A 21,238-nucleotide genomic window follows, 5' to 3' on the forward strand; every position below is an offset into this window, starting at 1 on the left:
GTAACTAAGGCATGAAGATTCAGGAAAGCAGAAAGATCCAGACAGCTCTCTGGGAAGGCAAGTAGACAGCTGGCCAGAGTTGAACTGAAGTGAAGAGCAGATCAACCAGAATTATGGTGATTAGTAAGATGTCTAGAGCCCAGTCTATAGCTTTTTACAAACCTAAATCACTCCCAGCCCTTGAAAAGCTCATTTCCTGATCAAACTACTTTCTTCCCATTGAGAGAAGAGGCAGAGAAAGAATCCAACCCCCAGAAACCATCACAACCAGAAAGCTTGTTTATTTAAATGCTTATTTGTATTTCTGTGTTATCAGAGCCATTGTTAAAGAATAGGGGCAGTAACAATGATTTCAGTCCAAAACAATATGTATGCTATTTGAGACTGAGAGAGAGAGAACCCAAAAAAGAAAAGAGATTTTCCTCAGATCAGGCTGAAGTGATGATGAGTCACAGAGAGAATTTCTTCAATTTTATTCATCTCCAAGCCTATCCATGTGCCTGACTGCTCTTGAACTGCAAGAAAAACTTTAGCTATGAACAAGGCATCAGTAGTGAGAGCCACGTGATATGCTTTGTCCAGGTGACTATCCTGAACATAACACCCAGCCATCTTCAACCTGGCTACATAAAAAATGGCCCTCAAATTTGTTACAGAATACAGAAACAGAACAGAGTCCAACCTAATTCTATTAAAAGTAAATTAAGTAATTTCGTTCTTGGTCTGGGACTATAGGTGAATATAGCTTTATGAGAATTACTCAGAACACCTCACAGTAGATGAAATATAAACTCTGCAAAATATATTTGAATACAACTACAATCATTACATTATTAATTGTTAAATATAAAATATTTGTATTTAATTATAGCCTGTCTATCCAATTTACTGCTTAATAGATTCTCTGGGATATTACATAATAGAGACTTAAGGAAAATGCATAGACAATTCAAGCTAAAAGCCACTTATACTTCATTTATCTGGAGTTTTGAGGTCAAGTCTTTCTGAAATAACAGAACAGAGCTGGGAAATTGAACTATACTGAACAGTGGTTCCACTGTCTACTTCACCATTATGAAAATGATGGTGTTCCAGATGTTCGAGTCACTAAAAAGTTTTAGAAGAGCTGAAAGAATTTAACAGACAACTTGGGTATTTTTTCCCTCCAACTTTTACTTTAAGGGATACAAATATTTCATACTGAATTCTGAATTTGTGAACAACTTTAGCATGGCTCTCTGTCTGATGCATCTGTTTTCCAGAAAGCCCAAGAACTGTGTTCTGTTGAAAGAAAAAAAAAAGATGATTACTATAAGTGAAATGTACAGTTCTTAAGAGAGCTTCCTAACAAGATCAAACTATATATATATGTATATATATATATATATATCCATAAACAAAATTTATATATATATGTATATGTATATTTAAGTCACATAAGATGATTTTGATCCTTGAATGAAGTTACTTTGTTTAAGTTGAGAGAAAAAATGTAGCAAATAGTTCTATAGATTCAGGATAAGAAATAAGAGAATCTAGGTAACTTTGAGAGCTAGGGCTTCAGCCTACATACACATGCACACATGTATGCCCACTGGGTTAATAAGGAATGTAAATAAGGAGAGAGGGATGGAATTATTCACTACGAAATGTGACAAGCAATTGTTGTTTAGTCACTTTTCAATTATTTCTGACTCTTCACAATTCTATTTGGTGTTTTGTTTTGTTTTGTTTTGTTTTTTGCAAGTATACTACAGTGTTTTCCTTCTCTAGCTCATTTGACAGATGAGGAAATTAAGGCCAAAAAAAACAGTATTTAAAAAAATAAACAGGACCTTGCTAATAAGTATTTGATGCTAGATTTGAACTTGGGAAGAGAGTCTTCCTGACTCTAGACCCCAGCACTTTATCCACTGTATCACTTAGCTATCCCATTAAGGCCATGTACCAAAGAAATGATAATATTATCATTAGCTCACTAGAGTCAAAGACAAAAAGAAATGAACACTGAGTAATTTGTGATTTCTTCCTTAAAGCTTAAGCTTTTAAACTCACCTTTGAAGCAGCTGGGAATTTCAAGATTCCCATCTAAACACTGTGCATCCTCAGTATAACTGCATTTCTTTTCTTTATTTTTACAGAAGAAACTAATGATTTCACCATGCAGAATTCCATTCTTAAGTTTGTCTTGGATATTCACTTTCTCGCCTTTGTATAACACAGTAGCTTTTTTAACAGGAATTTTACAAGATGCTGGAAGAAAGAAGATTTGTGAATATTTAATCAAATTATAGAATGCTTGGTGAAAATTTCCCTTGGGGAGGGTGCATATTATGGGTCGTCCATGAAGTGAACTGGAGAAAGTATTAAATTCAATGTCACCAATAATTCACATGATGAAATTCTTGTTATTTTCTGCTAATCAATTCATACTCTAGGAAGGCACTGTGCTGTAATATACAAAAATGAAAAACAGTGCCTACCTTCAAAGAGTTTATATTCTAGTATTAAATAACAATAACACAAGTTAGACTATATTTAGTATATAATAAAGTGTTCAAATAGATCTGAAGTCTATCGTTTTGAAAGATCCTTCCTTTGATTTAGATTGTTACTCACATATGCCTGTTTATTCTTGGCTAATCTTGTCCATTTCCCCCTATAAATTCACCACAGAAGGTTCACCTAAAGTAATAAAGGCCTCTCTTCATTTTTCTTGACATGTTAAAGGTAATAGTAGAGTACACTGAATGATCACTTGTGATCCTTTGTTGTCACCATATGACCAGCTCATCTTCTCTTTCTATCCTATATTTCCTATGGTTTTGTTTAATCAAAATGCAAGAGTGATATGATTCATCTCCCCACCAGCAGTATATTTTATGTTTTATTTTTTAAATTTGCTTATTTAATTGATTAATTTATAATATTTTCCACAGTTACATGATTCATGTTCTTTTCCTCCTCTCCTCCCTCCCCATTCCTGTAAGCTATAAAGCAGTTCCCTGGGTTTTACATGTATCGTTGATGGAGACCTATTTCCACGTTATTAATATTTGCATTAGAGTAATTGTTTAGAGTCTATATCGCCAATCGTATCCTCATCAACTCATGTGATCAAGCAGTTGCTTTTCTTCTGTGTTTCTACTCCCATAGTTCCTTCTCTGGATGTGAATAGAATTCTTTCTCTTAAGTCTCTCAGAACTGTCCTGGATCATTACATTGCTGCTAGTAGAGAAGTCCATTATGTTCAATTGTGCCACAATGTGTCCATCTCTATGTATAATGTTCTCCTGGTTCTACTCTTTTCACTCCTGACAGTATCATGTGGCAAAAATTTCACTTTCAAAGTGTCAATAATTAAATTAAAATTTATAGATGATCTAAAAAATGTGATTCTTAGTACCCTCTAATTGCCCTGTCATTCTACCACTATCACTGCAGATGAGAAAGAGGGACAGAGAAAACAAATGGCCAATTTGTATTTTTGTTTCATAGGTTATGATAGCTGGAAAAAATTAATCCATCAGCAAGTGACTATCCTCCTGGTGATGTGTTCTTCCATAGGTAGGCTTAGTTTGTTGCCACAGTTATACCTAAAGTCTTTTTTAGCATGGAAGGATCTCCTAACCTTACCTGGAACCATACATTCCAACACTCATCACACACACACACACACACACACACACACACACATATATATATATATATATATATATATGCCAAGTCTAATCCCAAGCAAATTTCCTTCATATGAAGTCATCATGTGAAATACAGTTACTATTGCATAGGACAGTAATCATTAGTAGCCATTGCATGACTATAGTACAAATTATATGGCATGTAAAGATAATTCCAAAGAATTTCCAGGGGGCAGCTAGTTGGATCAGTGGATTGAGAACCAGACCTAGAGACCCGGGGTTCAAATCTGGCCTCAGACACTTTCTAGCTGTATGACCCTGGGCAAGTCACTTAACCCTCATTGCTTAGCCCTTACCACTCTTCTGCATTAGAACCAATACACAGTATTGATTCTAAGATAGAAAGTAAGGGGTGTTTCTTTTTTTTTAAAGGAATTTCCATGATACATAATCCATTTCCATACCTTTACATGTTGGTGATGCAGACCAGGTACCAAATTTTCCACATTCTACTTCTTCTGGTCCATCTAGGGCATATGTCTCATGGCAGCCATAAGTGGCTTTGTCTTTATAATAAAGTGCAGTGTTTGCAGGATAGTTTACAAATCCATTATCTGGTCTTGTTGGAAATGGACATTTTACTTCTGAAAATATATACACAGAAATATTTGTTAAAGAGAAAGAGACAACAATGCAATTATGGTTTATAATGGATGATCAGTATTACGAGTTTTAAATTTTAAATCTTTATGATAGATAGCCATATACCAGCAAATGTTTAACAAAGCTCTCTTAGGGGAAAAAAATAAACATGGCATACTTTTAAAGTAAATCTGCAATATTAACAATTTCCATCACTTTTTTTGGTGGCTAGCCAAGTGATAGAACAACTAATAAAGTCCTAATGTATAGCATTTACTAACTTCTGAGGTGGGAATGCTAGAAATTTAACAACTGACTCTCATGAGCCAATATGAGTTGACTCCAGCACATTCCTATGACCTTGTGTATTCCTCTGTGTACCTCTGCCCATTTGAAAAGCAAAAATAATTTATTTTCTTTCCTCTTCAAGGGCCTCTAGTGATGTTATTTTAAAAACATTTAAAAATCTGTGATAATTATTGACCATCTGCCAAACCAGTTGAATTACAAGGCATTTATTACAAATTATATGTAGCTGCTAACAATCTTTATGGCACTTTTTTCCAAAAGAAAAAAAAATCACATCCTGCTTCTCTTGAATAAGAAAATAAAAATATAATAGATCTATTAATATATTCCAACCTTTCCCACAACATCATTATTTAGTTTAGAAATAACAGAACAAATTCTTGTTGGTGTTCTCATTCTATATGAATCCTACAGTTAAGTATATAATCAAGTAGCCCTTTGGTACCCTAACTCCATCAAGATCAGCCTTCAATAAATATTTAGTTAATGAGTTCCACTCACTGAGTTTATTGGTCTTGGTCCTTATAAACACAAGACCCTTACACCTACAGCTATTTCTGCTCTGGAGTCATTAGATAGATTTTTCACAATAAATATTTGAAAAGAATTTAACTTTTCTTAGAAATAAAAGCATATATTTCAAAGTCCAACCAAGGCTTCACTCCACTTCAGGCACACATAGGAATGGAAGTATACTAGATCTTTTTATTATACATAAACAATCCACTTCCATAATTAGAAACTCTGATATTTACTTACCTACCCGGAATTTCTGTTCATTCTACCTCTTTCTACACTTTACCTCTCTTCTACCTATTTCAGTATTTTCTGGGGCCATGATGCCCACTCTGATTTCACTTTCCTTTTGCTCCAACTATAAACTAATAATTAGCCATTTCAACTCTATATTGCTTTCTCCTCTAGAATTCTTTGGCCTCTTGCCCTATTCTTTTCTTGCCAAATTTCAGCCATGAATTACTCTCATCTTAAGTCTCCTCTACTCTTATTCAGGATCAGTTTCCTATGTTGACTGGGAAATTCATATTACCCAATATCAACTGGGCTGCAACAAATAATCCTTTTATTCTTCCCTAATTGATTGATTCCATAGTTCACTCCCCGCTATAGCTACCTCCTTTTCCTTCCTCAAGCCTCCTGTGTCTTCTTCCCCAACCCTCTCAGCTGATCTGAGAAAATTGAGGTTTTCTTATGAGTTCCATATTCCATTCTTATCTCAAAACTCCTTGACATGATCTTGTATTTTTTCTCCTTTTCTTCATTCAGTCTTTGACAAAGAGGTAACCCTTCTCTTTTCTAAGACAAATCTCCTTATGTACTTGATCCCATTCATTCTCAGTCACTATCCCCACCACTCCTTGAGTCTTCACCCTTTTCCTATTAACTGGTTCTTTCCCAACTGCCTTCAATCATGCACAAATATCCCTTATTGATATAAATAAAAACAAAATAAAAACCCTTCACAAGACCCTATAACCACTTATCTATACTACATTACTCATCCCTTCCTCAATAAATCTGCTGTTACACTCACTGTCTACATTTTCTTTCCTTTTACTCACTCCTCACCCTTTTGCAAACTGGTTTCCATACTCATTGCTCACCTGAAACTGCTTTTTCTTGTCAATTGTCAATTGGGATGGTCTTTTCTTAATCTTCATCCTTCACTGCCTATCTACTACATTGAACACCCTCTCTTTAAATACCCTTCTTCCTAAACACTCTCTACTTTCTGAGTTCTTTTTAACTGCTTTCTTCTAGTTTGCTTTCTACCTGACTAATCAATTCTAATGAATTTTACTCTCATCTCTATGGAAATGATTTCCAGACCTATATATCCAATCCCAGTCTCTCTCCTCAGTCTCAGTACTGTACTATCAATTGCCCATTGGACATTGCAAAATGGATGACTGTAGACATCTTATACTTCATGTGTCCTAAACAGAATTCATTATTTCCCCCTCTTAAAGTACCTCCCCCACTAACCTTCCCTATTTTTGTTGAAGGCACTGCCATCTTTCTAGGAATTCAAGTTAATAACTTTCAATTATCATGGCTTCCCCAGGCTCCCTCACTACACATATCTAATTGCCAAATCTTGCTTATTGCTGCCTTCATAAATACTTCTTGCAATTGACCCAGGTATGTGGTGATAAATATTTGGCAATGAGTTTTCTCAAAATGTAAGATACATTCCTGACCAATAAAATAATTATTTTGGCTTATTGTTGCACTTACCTCTGCATTCTGGTAGTTCAGTCCAATTTCCATTTTCTGTACATGTAATTGTGTCATTCCCAAACATTGCATAATGGGGCAAACAGTCAAAGCCTGCTGTGTCTTGATAGAAGGAGATGTTTTTAGCTGAAGTCCCATGCAGTTTTAGTGTGGCAAAATTAGGTATGGATGGTGGAGGACAAGTTATAGCTGAAAAAAGAAAATATCACAATTTCTAAATGACTAATTGAATCTTAAAATCTTGATCCCTTCAAAAAAGCAAAGATAGAAATAAAGTGAAAATAAAAGTAAATCACAGTGTTGAGAGAAAAAAGTTTCCAATTGTGAGCTAAAACTAATCTTTAAAGTAATATAAAATTATAGGACTCAATTAAAATATATTTAAAAATCCAAACTATGTTAAATAGTGGATCTTCCAACACCAAAGTCCAGTGAATTATAACACCTGGATCCTATGTTATAATTAGGAGCCAGGAATGGTGGCACATGCCTATAATTTCTGCTAGTGGAGAGACTGTAGCTGGAGGATTGCTTTAGCTTGGGATTTCTGAACTTCAGTAGTGCAAAAGTCAATTGGATGACCATTCAAGTCTAGCACCAATATAGAAAGTCCCCAGAAACATGAGAGGAAAGGCTACCATGTAGCCTAAAGAGGAGCAAGTTAATCCAAGTTGGAAACAGAACAGATTAATGTTTCCATGCAACAATAATCTTGGACTCATAAGTGGCTACTGAGTTCCTAGGCATGGTGAGATAGGGAAGCCCCGTTTCAAAATAATAATAACAAAAATAATAATGGTTACCATGTGGCAGCTAAGTGGCACAATGGATAGAGTGCTGGATCCTCAACCAGATCATGTCCATTAACTGTGGATGTCCCCCAAAGCTCTGTCCTGAGCCATCTTTTCTTTATCTTATATACTATTTCATTTTGTGATCTCATCAACTCTCATGGATTCAGTTATCATCTCTATGCTGAGGATTCTCAAATAATATCCCTGCTGATCTTCATTTTCATATGTCCAATCGTTTATTAGTCACCTCCAATTGAATGCCCCATAGATAACTTAAACTCAGTAAGTCCTGAACTAAATTTATTACCTTTCTTCCAAATCGTCCTAATTCCTCCATTACCTTTGAGGGTACCTCTATCTTAAACAGAAACAATCTTTTGCCTTTCTCTGTATCTTCAGTACTTGGCACAGTGCTTGGCACATAGCGGGTAAATTCAGTGGGCAATGTTCTTAAAAAAAAAAAACCTTACATGGTATCTTAGAATCAATACTAAGGCCAGATTTGAACCTAAGACCTCCTATCACTAGACCTGACACTTAATCCATTGAGTCACCTAGATTCCCCTTACAGATAATTTTTTAAAAGTGATTAATCAAACTCTAACTGATCTGTTGTGTATTGTGGGATTTAAGATATCAGTTGTTGTTTTTGTATGCTTTAAATAATATGCTCCTGGCATTTGATGTGGCTTCCACTTCCCTTAGTTGAGATAGATCTCATCTAACATGCAATAATAATAATTACTAGCTGGTAAGGTTCACTTTATATGTGTTATTCACTTTCTCTCAGTAGAATTAGGTTCTATTATTATCTTCCTTTTACACATGAGGACTTTATAAACTGAAAGAATTTAAATGTCTTGCCCAGGTCTCCCAATAAATGTCTAAGGCACAATTGAACCGATGTCTTCCTGATCACAAATCTAGCATTCTATTCACTACATTAAATAAATACTTCATATGTGAAGAATAATTCTTATTTTGCCAGATAATTTGTATGCCCTACAGATGAGCATATTAGATTTACATAAACCCACAATTTTAGGGGCTTGAAAATGTTTCCTCCTGTTCAGTGCCCTGAAACAGTATCCTATCTGCAATTACTGTTGCAACATTTCCTGGAGAGAAGTATGAATGCTAAATCCTAATCCCTGATAGAGGCAAGACCCAATATGGAATGGGATTGGACCTAACCCTGGATGCTCCCCAGAATACTGCTAATTATATAATATCAACCGCCCCAGAGGCACAATGACAATTGTAAAAAGCTCTATAGAAATATTGGAAGTACCAATCCTAGCAACCACCAATTCTAATAAAGGCATTCTCTATTCTAAATTAGGTAAAAATCCCAGCTGTAGAGAAAAGATTTTTTCCATTTATAGTTCTAAAGGCATCCCTTTGTTGCACTCCTCTGAGCCAGGAAAGGAGAATTCAAGGGAACTTTAGATGCTTACGAGAGCAGATGGGTAGGGAATGACTCCATCTTCCTTCTTCTGTGCACTTAACAGAAGCAGTCCCATTGAGATGAAATCTGAAAATGGGGAAATTGTTACATTGTGGAATGAGATAATTTATTCTAACAGATCATAAGTGTCTTCCAGACATGAAAGGGAAAATATACCATTTCCAAATGAGCAATTTGCTTGCCCTACAGTAAGGGTCTCAGCATATCAGCAAACAGAATAAATTGTCATGAGAAATGGGAAATGGAGGAAGCACAATTCTCATGCCATAGACAAGTCACTAAGGAACAAGATGATGATATTTCTGATGGAATAATCATCCAGAATTTCCCATTTATAACCACTAGCAATGTTAATTGCTTATTTTATGCATCAGAAAGTGCAAATGATGGACAGTATGTTCAACTCAATATTCAGAATGACCTACCTCTGAAACATATTGGTTATGCCAAAATGAGCAAGTCACTTAATCTCTCAATGCTCCAGCTCTAAAACTTTAAGTGGCAAAGGTGCTGATCTGAATTAGTGGAGGGAGTTCCCATACAAAGGAAATGGGGGGGGGGGAGGGAGAGAAGCACTTATTAAGCTTAAGCCTTCTCTGTGCCAGTTACTCTCTTAAGTGCTTTACAAATATTTTCTCATTGAATCTTCTTAACAACTCTGGGAAGTAAGTGCTATTGTCATTTTTATGCTACATTAGATGAAACTGAGGCAAATAGGTTAAATTATTTGCTTAGGGTCACATAACAGATAAGTGTCCAAGGTTGGATTTCCTCTATTGGCTCCAATGTACCACCTAGTCCTTTACTGATGAAATCACAAATCTGAACACCCCAGAAAGGGAAAAATGCTATGATAGCCCCCTTCTTCCCAGGAGCAAGGACAAGAATCAAACCTAGCATCTTTGCTATTCATTTTCTGGGGAAGAAACTAACAATATATAAAAGAAAATGTATTTTTGACTCAAAGTTTGCTATTCATATTTTTTTTTCCTGGCATTAGAACTTTCTTTGGGTTGGTCAGTTATCAACAGGCTCATGAATTCATTGAATGGTGACACTAAAAAGTCTTTGATCAGATAAAAGAACTGTTTGCCTCATAGTGTTCCTTCACCTCTATTTTGAATCAAAGATCTACTGTCAATATTTATTCTTAAGGACAGTGTTATCACAGTATCACTGCTTGAAAAGTAAAACATACAAGATTATAGGATGATATGCTTAGAGATGAAGGATCTTGGCAAGGTACTAAGTGCTGGAGATAAAAAGAAACAGTCTCTGTCCTCAAGGAACTTACATTCTATTGTGGGAGAGGAAGTGCACACAAGTATACACAAACAAGGTAAGTACTTAGAAAACTGGATACAACCTCAGAGGGAAGGCATTAAGATTAAGAGGAACTGGAAAAGGCTTCCCTTAGAAGGTCAATCTTTAGCTGAGATTAATTTAGTATTCTCAAATACTAAATTATAGAGGGATCATGATGTTTATCAAGAGGGAGTACAATACCAACAAAATCTCAAATACTTGACTTGACATGTAGGCAGCAAATAAATGCCTTCTTACTGGTTATGTTTGACTATGTGAAAAATAAATAGGTTCTGTTCTTCCTCATTGATAAGGGCATGCTGGAATCATCTTGAACAGGCTCAGGGGATCCAATTGTTAAATTCTCAATATAAGCATTTGTGCCCCAGAAATCAGCAAATGCCACAAATTAACTAGGTCTTGATCTATTGTTTTTTTAATTGGCTAGCCAAAAAAAAAAGTGTGGAGAAAAGGAAAGGAAGAGGACAAACATTTAGCACCTACACTTTTCATAACATTATGCTAAGTGACGCTTACATATATTATTATCTCATTTGATCCTCACAACAGTGCTTGAGAGGTATTGTCATTACCCCCATTTGACAACATTTAAGTGATTTGCCTACGGCTTTGCAACTAGTATCTGTGATCAGATTTTAATTCAACCTCAGATGTTAATAATGATAAATATAAATACATATATTTGAATAATAATGTATTAATAATTCAGAAAATATTAATAATGCAAATTATTATTAAAAACAGATCACACATACTTTTTTTGGAGCTCCAGTTTATAAAAATTTATGAGCACATCTTCATTGTTCTCCCCATCAGAATTTGCTACTTACTTTCCCTATTCTATAAGCAAGGCAATCTTATTTGCCTCACTTCTTCAATTCATTCCTAAAATCTTTTATTCTTGAACCCTATTATTGAGACTTCACTAAGAATTTAAATGAAATCCTTGTGTTGTTTTACTGTTTTAACTCTACCTCTTCCAGAATTCAGTATTTTAGAAATAGGAAAATTAAATCTAATAATGATATCTTCTAGAAATCATAATCTTCTTACACTTATTTTTTAATTTAGTAGAGAAACTAGTTCAGCAAAGAATATTTAATCACTATTCTTACCTTTATAAGTAATACAACAAAAAGACAGAACAAGAAGCCCATAAATGGCAAATGATTAATCCAAAAATGAGATGAATCAGTAGAAATTTAATTTGAGACACTCAATATGCTCCCCCGCCCTTGCTCTATTTGAAGAATATAGAAATGAACCTTTTACTTAACTAATTTATTCCACAGAATTCAAATCTTGATGTTGCCACTTACCATCTCTTTGCCCTTGGGCAAAGTACTCTTTTGCACTCAATTTCCTCATCTCTAAAATATGGGAATTGGTCCAGATAACCCCTGAGGTCTCTTCCAACTCTAAATCTCTAGTTGAAAATCTTACCCTTTATTACAAGTAAAATTCACAGTATTAGGGTATTCAAAGGTTGTATAGCGCACAACTCCATTTTCTAAAACTCCAGCAAAAGGGCATATTCTTGCTGTAATTTGAAAAATAGCAAAAATTAATATACTTTCATAGACTTTTCCATTTAAAAATCTAATGTATAAGTATTTTTTATAAAATAAGTTTAATAGATTGTCAAAAGGACATGTATCCAAAATTACCAGACCACAGAACAATTTCTATTGTAACTTTTGAGTACTTATTTATTGACCTAGATTGCCACAGAGATGGTCTGGATAAATTTATCTGACTACACACATTATCAAAAATACTGGACTTACTTGATTGTATTATCTGTACTGCATATGCAACCTAAGGAATTTATTTTAAGCTAATGGAGAATAGTAAGGACGAACAATAGTTCAAAAGTTGCAAACTTGTTTCAAATATACCTTTTCTCATTTCAATGCAAAAGCACAATGGTATATAATATTGCCTCAGTAACTTCTTCCTGCTTTGCACCCATTTGGCATTAATTAAGTTGAATTTAAGGTATCATTTTTTCATTTCTTATTAATGTTTTCCCCTTCCTTTATGTTTTGTAATGAAATCTTATCTTGTACTGTCACAATATCTCCAGGTTAATCTTTCCTGTTCCCAAATAAGCATAATTTTTTTCTACCAAATTTCTTTTTTTAGTTCTTGTTCATTGTCATTCCTTTAACTTCTACAGTATTGGTTGGGTCTGAACACTCCCACAGAAACCCATAATGGGTCCCAAAGATTCCCCTGCATTCCAGTTGGGGAAAGATGATATAACCTAGAGCTGACTTACGTTGACATTTCAGGGTGTTGATGGGCCACATTCCCGTGAGAGGGCATATAAATCTTCTCATTCCACCTCTCGACACATAACCAGGCTTGCAAGAATACAAAATTTGTTCCCCTGGTTCATAACTCCATTTTAATGGAACAACTGTAGAAAATGGTAACTCCTGTGGCTTTGGACAATCTGAAACAAAGCAAGAACTTTCAGTAGAACCTCTACATTTACTTTTTAAAAGCAAAATATGGGAATAGGAAGAATTAGAAAAGTATGGCAAGAACTACAAATTGATGTATGGTGGAAGTAAGTGGAAATATAAGTGGAAGGTAGAAGTAAGAACCAAGAAAATAATATATGTAACTAAGAAATGAGAAACTAAAATTGAAATTAAAACCCAAGAAATTGCAATGAATAATCTTGACCCTGGAGAAGAGATGATAAAATACATATCAATTCTTTTGGTAGAAAGAACTCTGGAAGAAATGTGTGCTAGAAGCAATGAAGAATTGATGATTATTAAAATAATATGAAAAGACTTAGAAGAAGTGATGCAGAACGAAGCAAGTAGAACCAATAGAACAATTTTTATTTTAACATCAATATTACAAAATGAGCCCAGGCAAGGATGCTTATAAACTAAAGAATAAAAATGAATAGAACCAGAATAATTTATACAACAATGGTATAAAGATAAACAACTTTGAAAACTGTAAGAAGTATGATCAGTGCAACAATAATATATGATTCCACAGGACTGTTGAAGAAACATACCATATCCATTACAAAAAAGTGAGGAACTTAGCTTACAGAATGAGATATACATATTTTTGTGTGCAACCATCAAATGAATTTGTTTTGCTTGACTAAACATATTTGTTACAAGAAATTTATTTTTCTTTTTTCCTCAATGGGACAGGAAGTAGGAGGAAGAGAAAAATAGGTTTCTGTTCTTTTTTTAAATACAGGGAAGATACTATGGATGTTAAGTTTTGAACGCACTTTCAGATGAGGTCATTGTATTATTAGTTTTACTTAACTTTTTTGTGTGTTAGAAGAGACTTCTGAAGTGAGAGTAATCTGTTAGTATTTGTAATATAAAAAAATAAAGACAGTAAAATACTAAAACAAACAAAAAGAAATGGAATATTGCACAGATTGCCAGATTTGATCACTTTATTAGATTGTTGTTTGTAGTTGTTGTTTTTAACTATCTTTCTTTGTTACAAGAGTATGGTTAATAAAGAAACATGATTTATCCAAAAATTACTGTAATATAAAAACATATCAGTAATGCTTTAAAAAAATTAAACAAAGTACATAAATATCAAGTCCCACTGTCTTTCTGTTAGCTTTATTTTACTCAGTGCCCAGCATTAGAAAGGAAAAAAGAGATGTGGTCTAGGTTTTTATTTGCTTGCAAACAAATAAATGAAGTATGAAATGATTTCTTCACAAACAGTGTTTTTAGGGAGGAGTGTTAAAAGTTCTGAGATTTTCATGCCCACTCTGAAAAAAAATGTATCCTTCAAACAATTTTTTACCTAAGTAAGTGCCCTTAATAATATATTTATGTTGTAGTAAAGCCTAAATCAATATAGAGCAAAACAAATTTAATACAGGAAAAATGTCTTAGAAAGTAGTATACTCATTTATGTACCAGCTCTATATAAGACCTTGGAATACTAGGGAAAAAATAGTTTCTTCCTGCAAAGAGCTTATATTCTTCTATGGGAGATAAATGGTTAGACAGTCCTTTATATTATAATCAACTGATCACTATTAATGCATATTAATATAAATGCATCCCGAAAGTTACATGGGACTATGTAAAAATAATGTAAGGTGGCTATAAGTCAGGAAATTTTCTCTTTGTTGAGGTCTGTTAGTTAAAGGTAACTTCACATGCCTTCATCTCAGTTGACCAAGGTAATCTCTAAGAATATAAATTGAAAAATGGTTGCTATTTTGCATTGATATAGATAGTTTCCTTATCAGGAGTTCCCTAGACTAATGAAATCACAGATCTAGGATCCACCCCCTCCCTGCACCAAAAAACAGATTTGACATTTAAATTTATGCTGTCTTTCAAAATCCAGACCTATAATGATGTACAATGATTCTACCAGCTAAGCTTAGCTAATAACAAAGAGCTAGGGACAGGCCTACATTGAAGTATTAGTTCAGAGCAAGAAAAGAAATTATTCATCTGGAAACAAGAGGGCTATAGAAAGAATGTTGGCGACCTCTGTTCAGTGATGCTTGGTGGGAGCCAGTGTCATATATAACTGCTCAGATAGAAGTAGCAAAACAACAGTCATTTAGCCTTTAATAGTCAATTATCCAAAAATAACTGGGGAGAAAGGCAGCAAATTTAGTAAAATTTGTTTCAAGGAACTAGTTGAACTTACTTTAGGATACCACTGCCAAAAAAGAGAAAGAGAAAAATGAGAGAGAAGTGGTCTGTTGAAAATTGAAACATAGAGGCAGCCATATAAGGAAGAAATGAGGGACACGTGAAGGCTTGAACCACAAATATACTGGAACCAGCTCAAACCAGCTAGAGAGAGCAGAATGTTAAATTTTCAGTGTGAGCATTTATACCTCATAAATGATCATTGCTACAAATTAGGGCTTGATTTATTGTTTTATTGATTGTCTAGGTTTAAGAAAATGATGGAGAAATGTTAATAATGCAAATAATAATGCATACATTTCCCCCCAGAGTCAATACTTAAACATATATCAGCATACTATTGCCTAAAACCCAGGGTGAGAGAGCTGATGGAGATTCCTTTCTTGCTGAAACTTTTTAGAAGGTATTCTCTCAGGTGATGACCAGGAGGAGGAGAAGGAGGGAAGGAAGTTGATGAAGGAGAAAGGAAATGAAAAAGCATTTTTAACCTCCTACTGTACACTGTGCTAAGTATATTACAAATATTATTTCATTTGATCCTCACAATAACCTTGAGAAGTAGGCAATATTATTATCAGCATTTTATATCTGAAGAAACTGAGGAAGACAAAGATTAAGGAGCTAATCTAGGTTTAGACAGCTAGTAAGTATCTGAGACAAAACTTGAATTGGGCCTTCCTGACTCTAGGTCCAGGCCACTGGGATATCTAGATGTCTCCAGGTGAGAAGATTGGATTTAGCTCTCTCCTGATTGTAACAATGAAGGTACTTAGCTCTTCCTTTATCATGAAGATTAAATTGTAAATACTTGTCTATTTTTAGATTTAAATCCCCAAAGTATAAAACAAGTACTTAAAGTAGATCTACCCATTTTAACCATAAAAAGGTGTGAACTAACTACAAAAAGGTGTGAACTAACCACAAAAAGGTATGAACACTCGTTTTATACATTGAGTGTGTGTGTGTGTGGGGAGTGTCTGTGACCCAGGTGTGAAAGAGTGGGCAGTCCTGGAGAGGAGCATCTGCTGTGATTGGTAGATATAAAATTTAAGGGTGGTGATACAAGAGAAAAAGGTCTTTAAATAGTAGAAACAGGGACACATTGGATCAATCAGTCACTTGGACTTGGACTGAAGATCAATTCAGTCACTCAGAGTTGGACTGGAAGAGACTCACTCTGGCTTGGAGTGAAGAACAGTCACTAGGAGCTGGAGGGAAGACAGACACTTGAGGAGAGACTGGAGACAGACACTCAGACTTGGAGTGAAGACACTTGGCTGTGGAACTTGACCCCTGGAGGAGCTCATACAGGAGACCTCATACTGCTTTCTTTTTAGATGGTCGCCTTGGTGAGTGTAAAGGCTGATTTCCTTGCCCTTTATGGAGGTGTGAACCTCCAAGAAAGGCCCATCATCTTGAGACTCCTTTTCCCTGATTAGGGCCTTAGGATTCTACCTGGCTCTGAGGAAGCAGAGCTCTCTCTCCCTTTATCTCATTCCTTAATATTTTCTCTCTGTTATAAATAAACTACCATAAATTATATTTTACTTTAGTAATTCATTTTGGGATTTAGAAATTAAATCCCTGGCGACCACAAATTAAATAGTTCAGTTCAACCATAAATTTAACACAGGTTTGTAAAATGAGGATATGTGAAGAAGAGAGGTATGTAGGGTTGTACTTGGAAACGTCTTATCCAAGCCCTAGCCTCTCATATCACACAATTCAGAACTAAATGTATATATGTAGGATTTAAACTAATATCCAACATTCTAAGAATTATATTTTATAGACTTTATTAATAATCACTTGAAGTAGAAGGAATAAAAAGGAAATAGAAGTTAAAAAACCTAATTATTTAACAAAATTAAGACTACGTGACTAAGTTCTCCTTGCCTACTTAAAAAGCCTGTTCCACCAAAACCCAGACAGGAAGAGAAGAGAGCAAGAGGCAGGGCTACACCAAATTTATATCCTCCCTAGTCAGCATGTAATGTGAGGAAAGTGGGCTGCTGGGTTTTAGGGTATCAGTTTTTAGGGTATCGGATTCTAATTACACAGATGGTAGAGTGGGAAGAATACCCTGGCAAATTGATTCTAGAAGATCAAAACTCAGCAATCGTGGCAAGCCAAATCCAGAGAAACACAGCTAGAATTTATATTCCCCAGTCAAAATCAGGCAGAAGGAAGTTAGATAAGAGTAAGCAAAATATAGTTACTAACATTTACAGAGTGGTACAAGATTTACAAAGGGCTTTCTTTGTATCAACTCTGTGGAGTATGAATTAAAAGTATTACAAGGGGGGGAAGATAGGTAGTTCAGTGGATAGAAGGGTTCAAGGCTTGAATTCAGAAGGACCTGGGTTCAAATCTGGATTTAGATACTTCCTAGCTATGTGGTGCCAGGCAAGCCACTTAACTCTAGTCTCCTAGTCTTTACTGCTTTTCTGTCTTAGATTTGATACTTAGTTCATAGAGGTTATAAGCGACTTGTCCTTGGTCATGAATGTCTGAGTATTGAGCCAAGGCTCAAACTCAGGTCTTCTAACTCCCCCATACCACTTGTAGACTCGGTATTCCAAGTTGGTACTTAGAATTAAGATTAGATAGAGCACCAGGCTTAGAGTCAGGAGGACATGGGTAAAAGTGGTTTCAGATACTTTCAAGTATCTGTGTGATCTTAGACAAGTCATTTAACCCTAATTGCCTAGTCCTTATCATTTTTCTGCCTTGGAATCAATACTCAGTATAAACTCTAGGCCAAAGGTAATAGTTATTTAAAAAAGAAAATAAAAGATTAAATTATATGAATTTTTATAGGATTATAAACTTAGATCTAGAAGGGGCCTCAAAGATTATTTAGACCAACACCCTCATTTTATAAATGAGGAAAATGAGAATCGTTTAACGATTTGCCTGAAGTCACACAATTAGGGGCAGAATTGGTCATCCAAGTCAACACTACTCAAAATCAAGATCTCCTATGGCACTACCCTTTCCAACTATTTTATAAACTTTCCTACTATATACATCATGTATTATTTTGAATTTTCCTTAAATTATCTAAAAGATCAGGATTCTATTATAAGGGAAGAAGAAAAGACAAGGGGGCCAAGGACATTCCTGTGGTCTTCCTATTAGATATCTGGTATTTAGGAAACCTTAGAAAGCAAAAAGGGGTGGTAGGAGCCAGAAATGTGCAAGTGGCACCACTGAACATAGAGCCCTTTGCATCATACGCTTCCAAAAGTATCTTCATCCTACTATCACAAGAACCTGAAATTCCCGAAGGACATATTGCTTTAGTTTAAGTCAATATTTCTAGAAAATTGCCTCATAAAAACACATGTATACTTTGAAAGGATCATATACTCCTTCATCATACTACTCCTTTATCAACAATAAGTATTTCTATTTGACTTAGGTATTTGGAAAGGAGAGAAAAACTCTAAAAATATGAAACAAACTTTGACAGGGAAGAAGGAAGAAAGAAAAGGTTTATGGCATATAATTGTTGAAAAGAGAGAGCAGGCCACAGGAATGGGTGGCCATCGGGAGCTCAGGAAAAGAATAAGGGCACTGGATACATTGGAGGGGAAAGTAAAGGAACAGAGGAAAAACCTAAAATCTTTCCTCTAATTACAGCTTTGCCAAGGACTCTCCTTGCCACTTTCTCTTATCATTTTTTCTACTACTTTTACAATAAACTAAGAGAAGACAATAAAAAACAGTTGAAAGAAAGTTGACTTGGGCATCAGAGTTATTGTCGTTGTTCAGACATTCAGTCATGTTTAACTCTACATGACCCCATAGAATCTTGCCCATGGAGTTTTCTTAGCAAAGATACTGAAGTTATTTGTCATTTCCTTCTCCAGTGTGTCCTCATTTTATAGATGAGAAACTGAGGCAAATGCCAGCTAAGTGACTTCCTTAGAGTCACATGGCTATTAAGTGTATGAGACTGGATTTGAACTGAAATCCTCCTGATTCAATAGTATTCTATCACTTGTACCACCTAAGCTAGATGTAAGAGGACCTGGCTTCAAATCCTGTCTTTGACACTTACCTTTGTGAACATGAGCAAATATCAGTCTCTAACTTTTCCTTATCTATAAAATGAGATGGTGATGGTTTAAAATCATGATCCTATGAATTTTATAGAGAGTAGGCAAGAACATCTTTAATAACAGAAGTCATCTTCCAAAAAGTGAGGTAGAATTAATGTTGAAAAAGTAAATAAGATCCTAAGGTATATATTAACAATATATACTTCATTGTAGAAGACGGCTTTAGAATACATTCATTAAAAAGAATAATTATAATAATATTAATAATGACATTTTATGGTTCTTTTAAAGTTTGCAAAGTGTTTTATAAATATGATCTCATTTTGTCCACACAATAATCTTTGAATATAGGTGCTATTTCCACCTCATTTTTTACAAATGAGGAAACTGAGGCAGACAGAGGTTAAATGACTTGCCTCGTACCACAGTTAGTAATTGTCTGATGTTGGATTCGAATTCAGATCTTCCCAGTTTTAGGTTCAGCCCTCTATCTAGTAGGAAAGCAAATAAATGGTAAATTTAAATGATCATCATTCTTAGATTCTAGCATACCATGGTCTATGTAACTATTTTATTAGAAAAGACAAGTATTCTGAAGGCTTTATGAGACATGTTTTAACATATTTGAACAGTATATTAGGTCATTAACATGGTAAATTTCCACTAGAATAAATGTTTGTAATTATATAAATTTGTATATACCAATTTTCAAATTCTATTCCCATCTGTACGTTATAAAAGTTTAATAATGCATGGTAATTCCATGACATAAATATTAGATTTATCCCTTAACACCAATATTGTAAAGGAACTTATCAAATTTTCTTCAACCTTTATAAGTATTAAATAGTTGAGTTATTAATTATTTTGCAAATAAAAAATACTTACTCCGTCCTTCAATCACACAATGGCAAAGAAAACTCACCAACAGGGCTAACACAGGAGAAATCATGATGAAGGATTCTCACACAAGCAACCGAAATGACTTCTCTCTGTTAAAAAGAAAGATGCAAACAGGAAAGTGCTTAAATATTAACTATTTTCACTTACTTTGACCTTTGTAAATAAAAGATAAAGTATCAATATTTGGAAACAACTCATATCTAGTATTCTCTAATCATTTACAATAATTTGTATAGTTTCATTGTGAAATCTTTGATGTTTTCTCTGTTTCAACAACATCTTCGATCTTGACACAGACAACTTTTTATCCTTTCCGCATGTATGCTAATAACATCTAATATGCTTATTTAACTCAGATATTCCATTCTATTTTCATTTTCATACTTCCCAGTTTCACAGAAAGACATCATGCTTGGGTAGAAAAAAATACCGAACTGGTAGCCAAGATCCAATTTCTAGCCTACATTCTGCTCTATTTAGCCAGATGATCTTGGTTTAATCACAAAGTTTTACATTATCCTAATTGATTAAGTGAGAATTGAACGGAAAAACTTAAGTCCATTTTAACTTTATGATTTTACAGGATATCTCCACTTGAACATTCAATTGCCACTTGAAACTGATAATAATTGCTAACATTTATATATTGCTTTAAGATTTCCAAACGGTTTTTATAGATACCATCTCATCTTAAGTTTTCCTTCTTCCCCCAGTCTTTCCATTGTTGTCAATACATTCATAGTCTTCCTGATCCTTAAGACTTAAAACTCTGGGATCATCCTTGACTCCTTTTTCTCCACATTTCCTATATTAAATCTTGACAATGTCCTACTTGTTTCTCTTCAACATTTCTTAGAACTTTTATCTTTGTCCTACTATTATCTGAATGCGGGGGGGCGGGGGGGAGCGAGAGAAAGAGAGAGAGAGAGAGAACATGTTTAAGTGGGGTTTGAGTGGGGTATTTGCAGACATCCCTACCTTATTCCTGTCTTCAAAATATACTAGCTCAGTGCTTGGGCACTTTGGGGAGGTCAGCACCTTCCCTTTACTGGTAATTGAGCAGCATTGGCTCATTGTGGTTTAGTTGATTCAGTCTGACTTTTCATGACACCATTCGGAATTTTCTTTGCAAAGATACTGGAGTTGT

The 21,238-nt window shown here is 34.7% G+C and overlaps 1 protein-coding gene across 2 annotated transcripts; it reads right to left on the reverse strand.

Moving 5' to 3' along the window:
- Nucleotides 1-256: 256 nt before the first annotated feature.
- On the reverse strand, nucleotides 257-20,228 carry APOH (apolipoprotein H). 2 transcript variants are annotated; one of them, XM_001370192.5, is made up of 8 exons: nucleotides 20,077-20,228; nucleotides 12,718-12,894; nucleotides 11,880-11,976; nucleotides 9,100-9,176; nucleotides 6,849-7,037; nucleotides 4,106-4,285; nucleotides 2,056-2,253; nucleotides 257-1,281 (listed from the first exon to the last, which is right to left on the reverse strand). In XM_001370192.5, exons 1-8 carry the CDS (start codon nucleotides 20,138-20,140, stop codon nucleotides 1,226-1,228), a joined length of 1,038 nt encoding a protein of 345 aa, XP_001370229.2. In that variant the 5' UTR covers nucleotides 20,141-20,228; the 3' UTR covers nucleotides 257-1,225. The 2 variants fall into 2 exon arrangements, with proteins under 2 accessions (XP_001370229.2, XP_007482827.2); XM_007482765.3 differs by having other exon boundaries at nucleotides 20,114-20,212.
- Nucleotides 20,229-21,238: the final 1,010 nt, after the last annotated feature.

The sequence above is a fragment of the Monodelphis domestica genome, chromosome 2, assembly GCF_027887165.1.
Source record: "Monodelphis domestica isolate mMonDom1 chromosome 2, mMonDom1.pri, whole genome shotgun sequence".
In the NCBI taxonomy this organism is placed as follows: Eukaryota; Metazoa; Chordata; class Mammalia; order Didelphimorphia; family Didelphidae; genus Monodelphis; species Monodelphis domestica.

Excerpts from the sequence above, each read along its gene's own strand:
- APOH (XM_001370192.5), bottom strand. The coding sequence starts at position 20,140 with ATGATTTCTCCTGTGTTAGCCCTGTTGGTGAGTTTTCTTTGCCATTGT. Across the intron at positions 7,038-9,099 it reads TTCCCTACCCATCTGCTCTC|CTATAACTTGTCCTCCACCA; the intron begins GTAAGCATCTAA and ends TTCTTTTTTCAG. Across the intron at positions 2,254-4,105 it reads TGCATCACCAACATGTAAAG|CATCTTGTAAAATTCCTGTT; the intron begins GTATGGAAATGG and ends TCTTTCTTCCAG.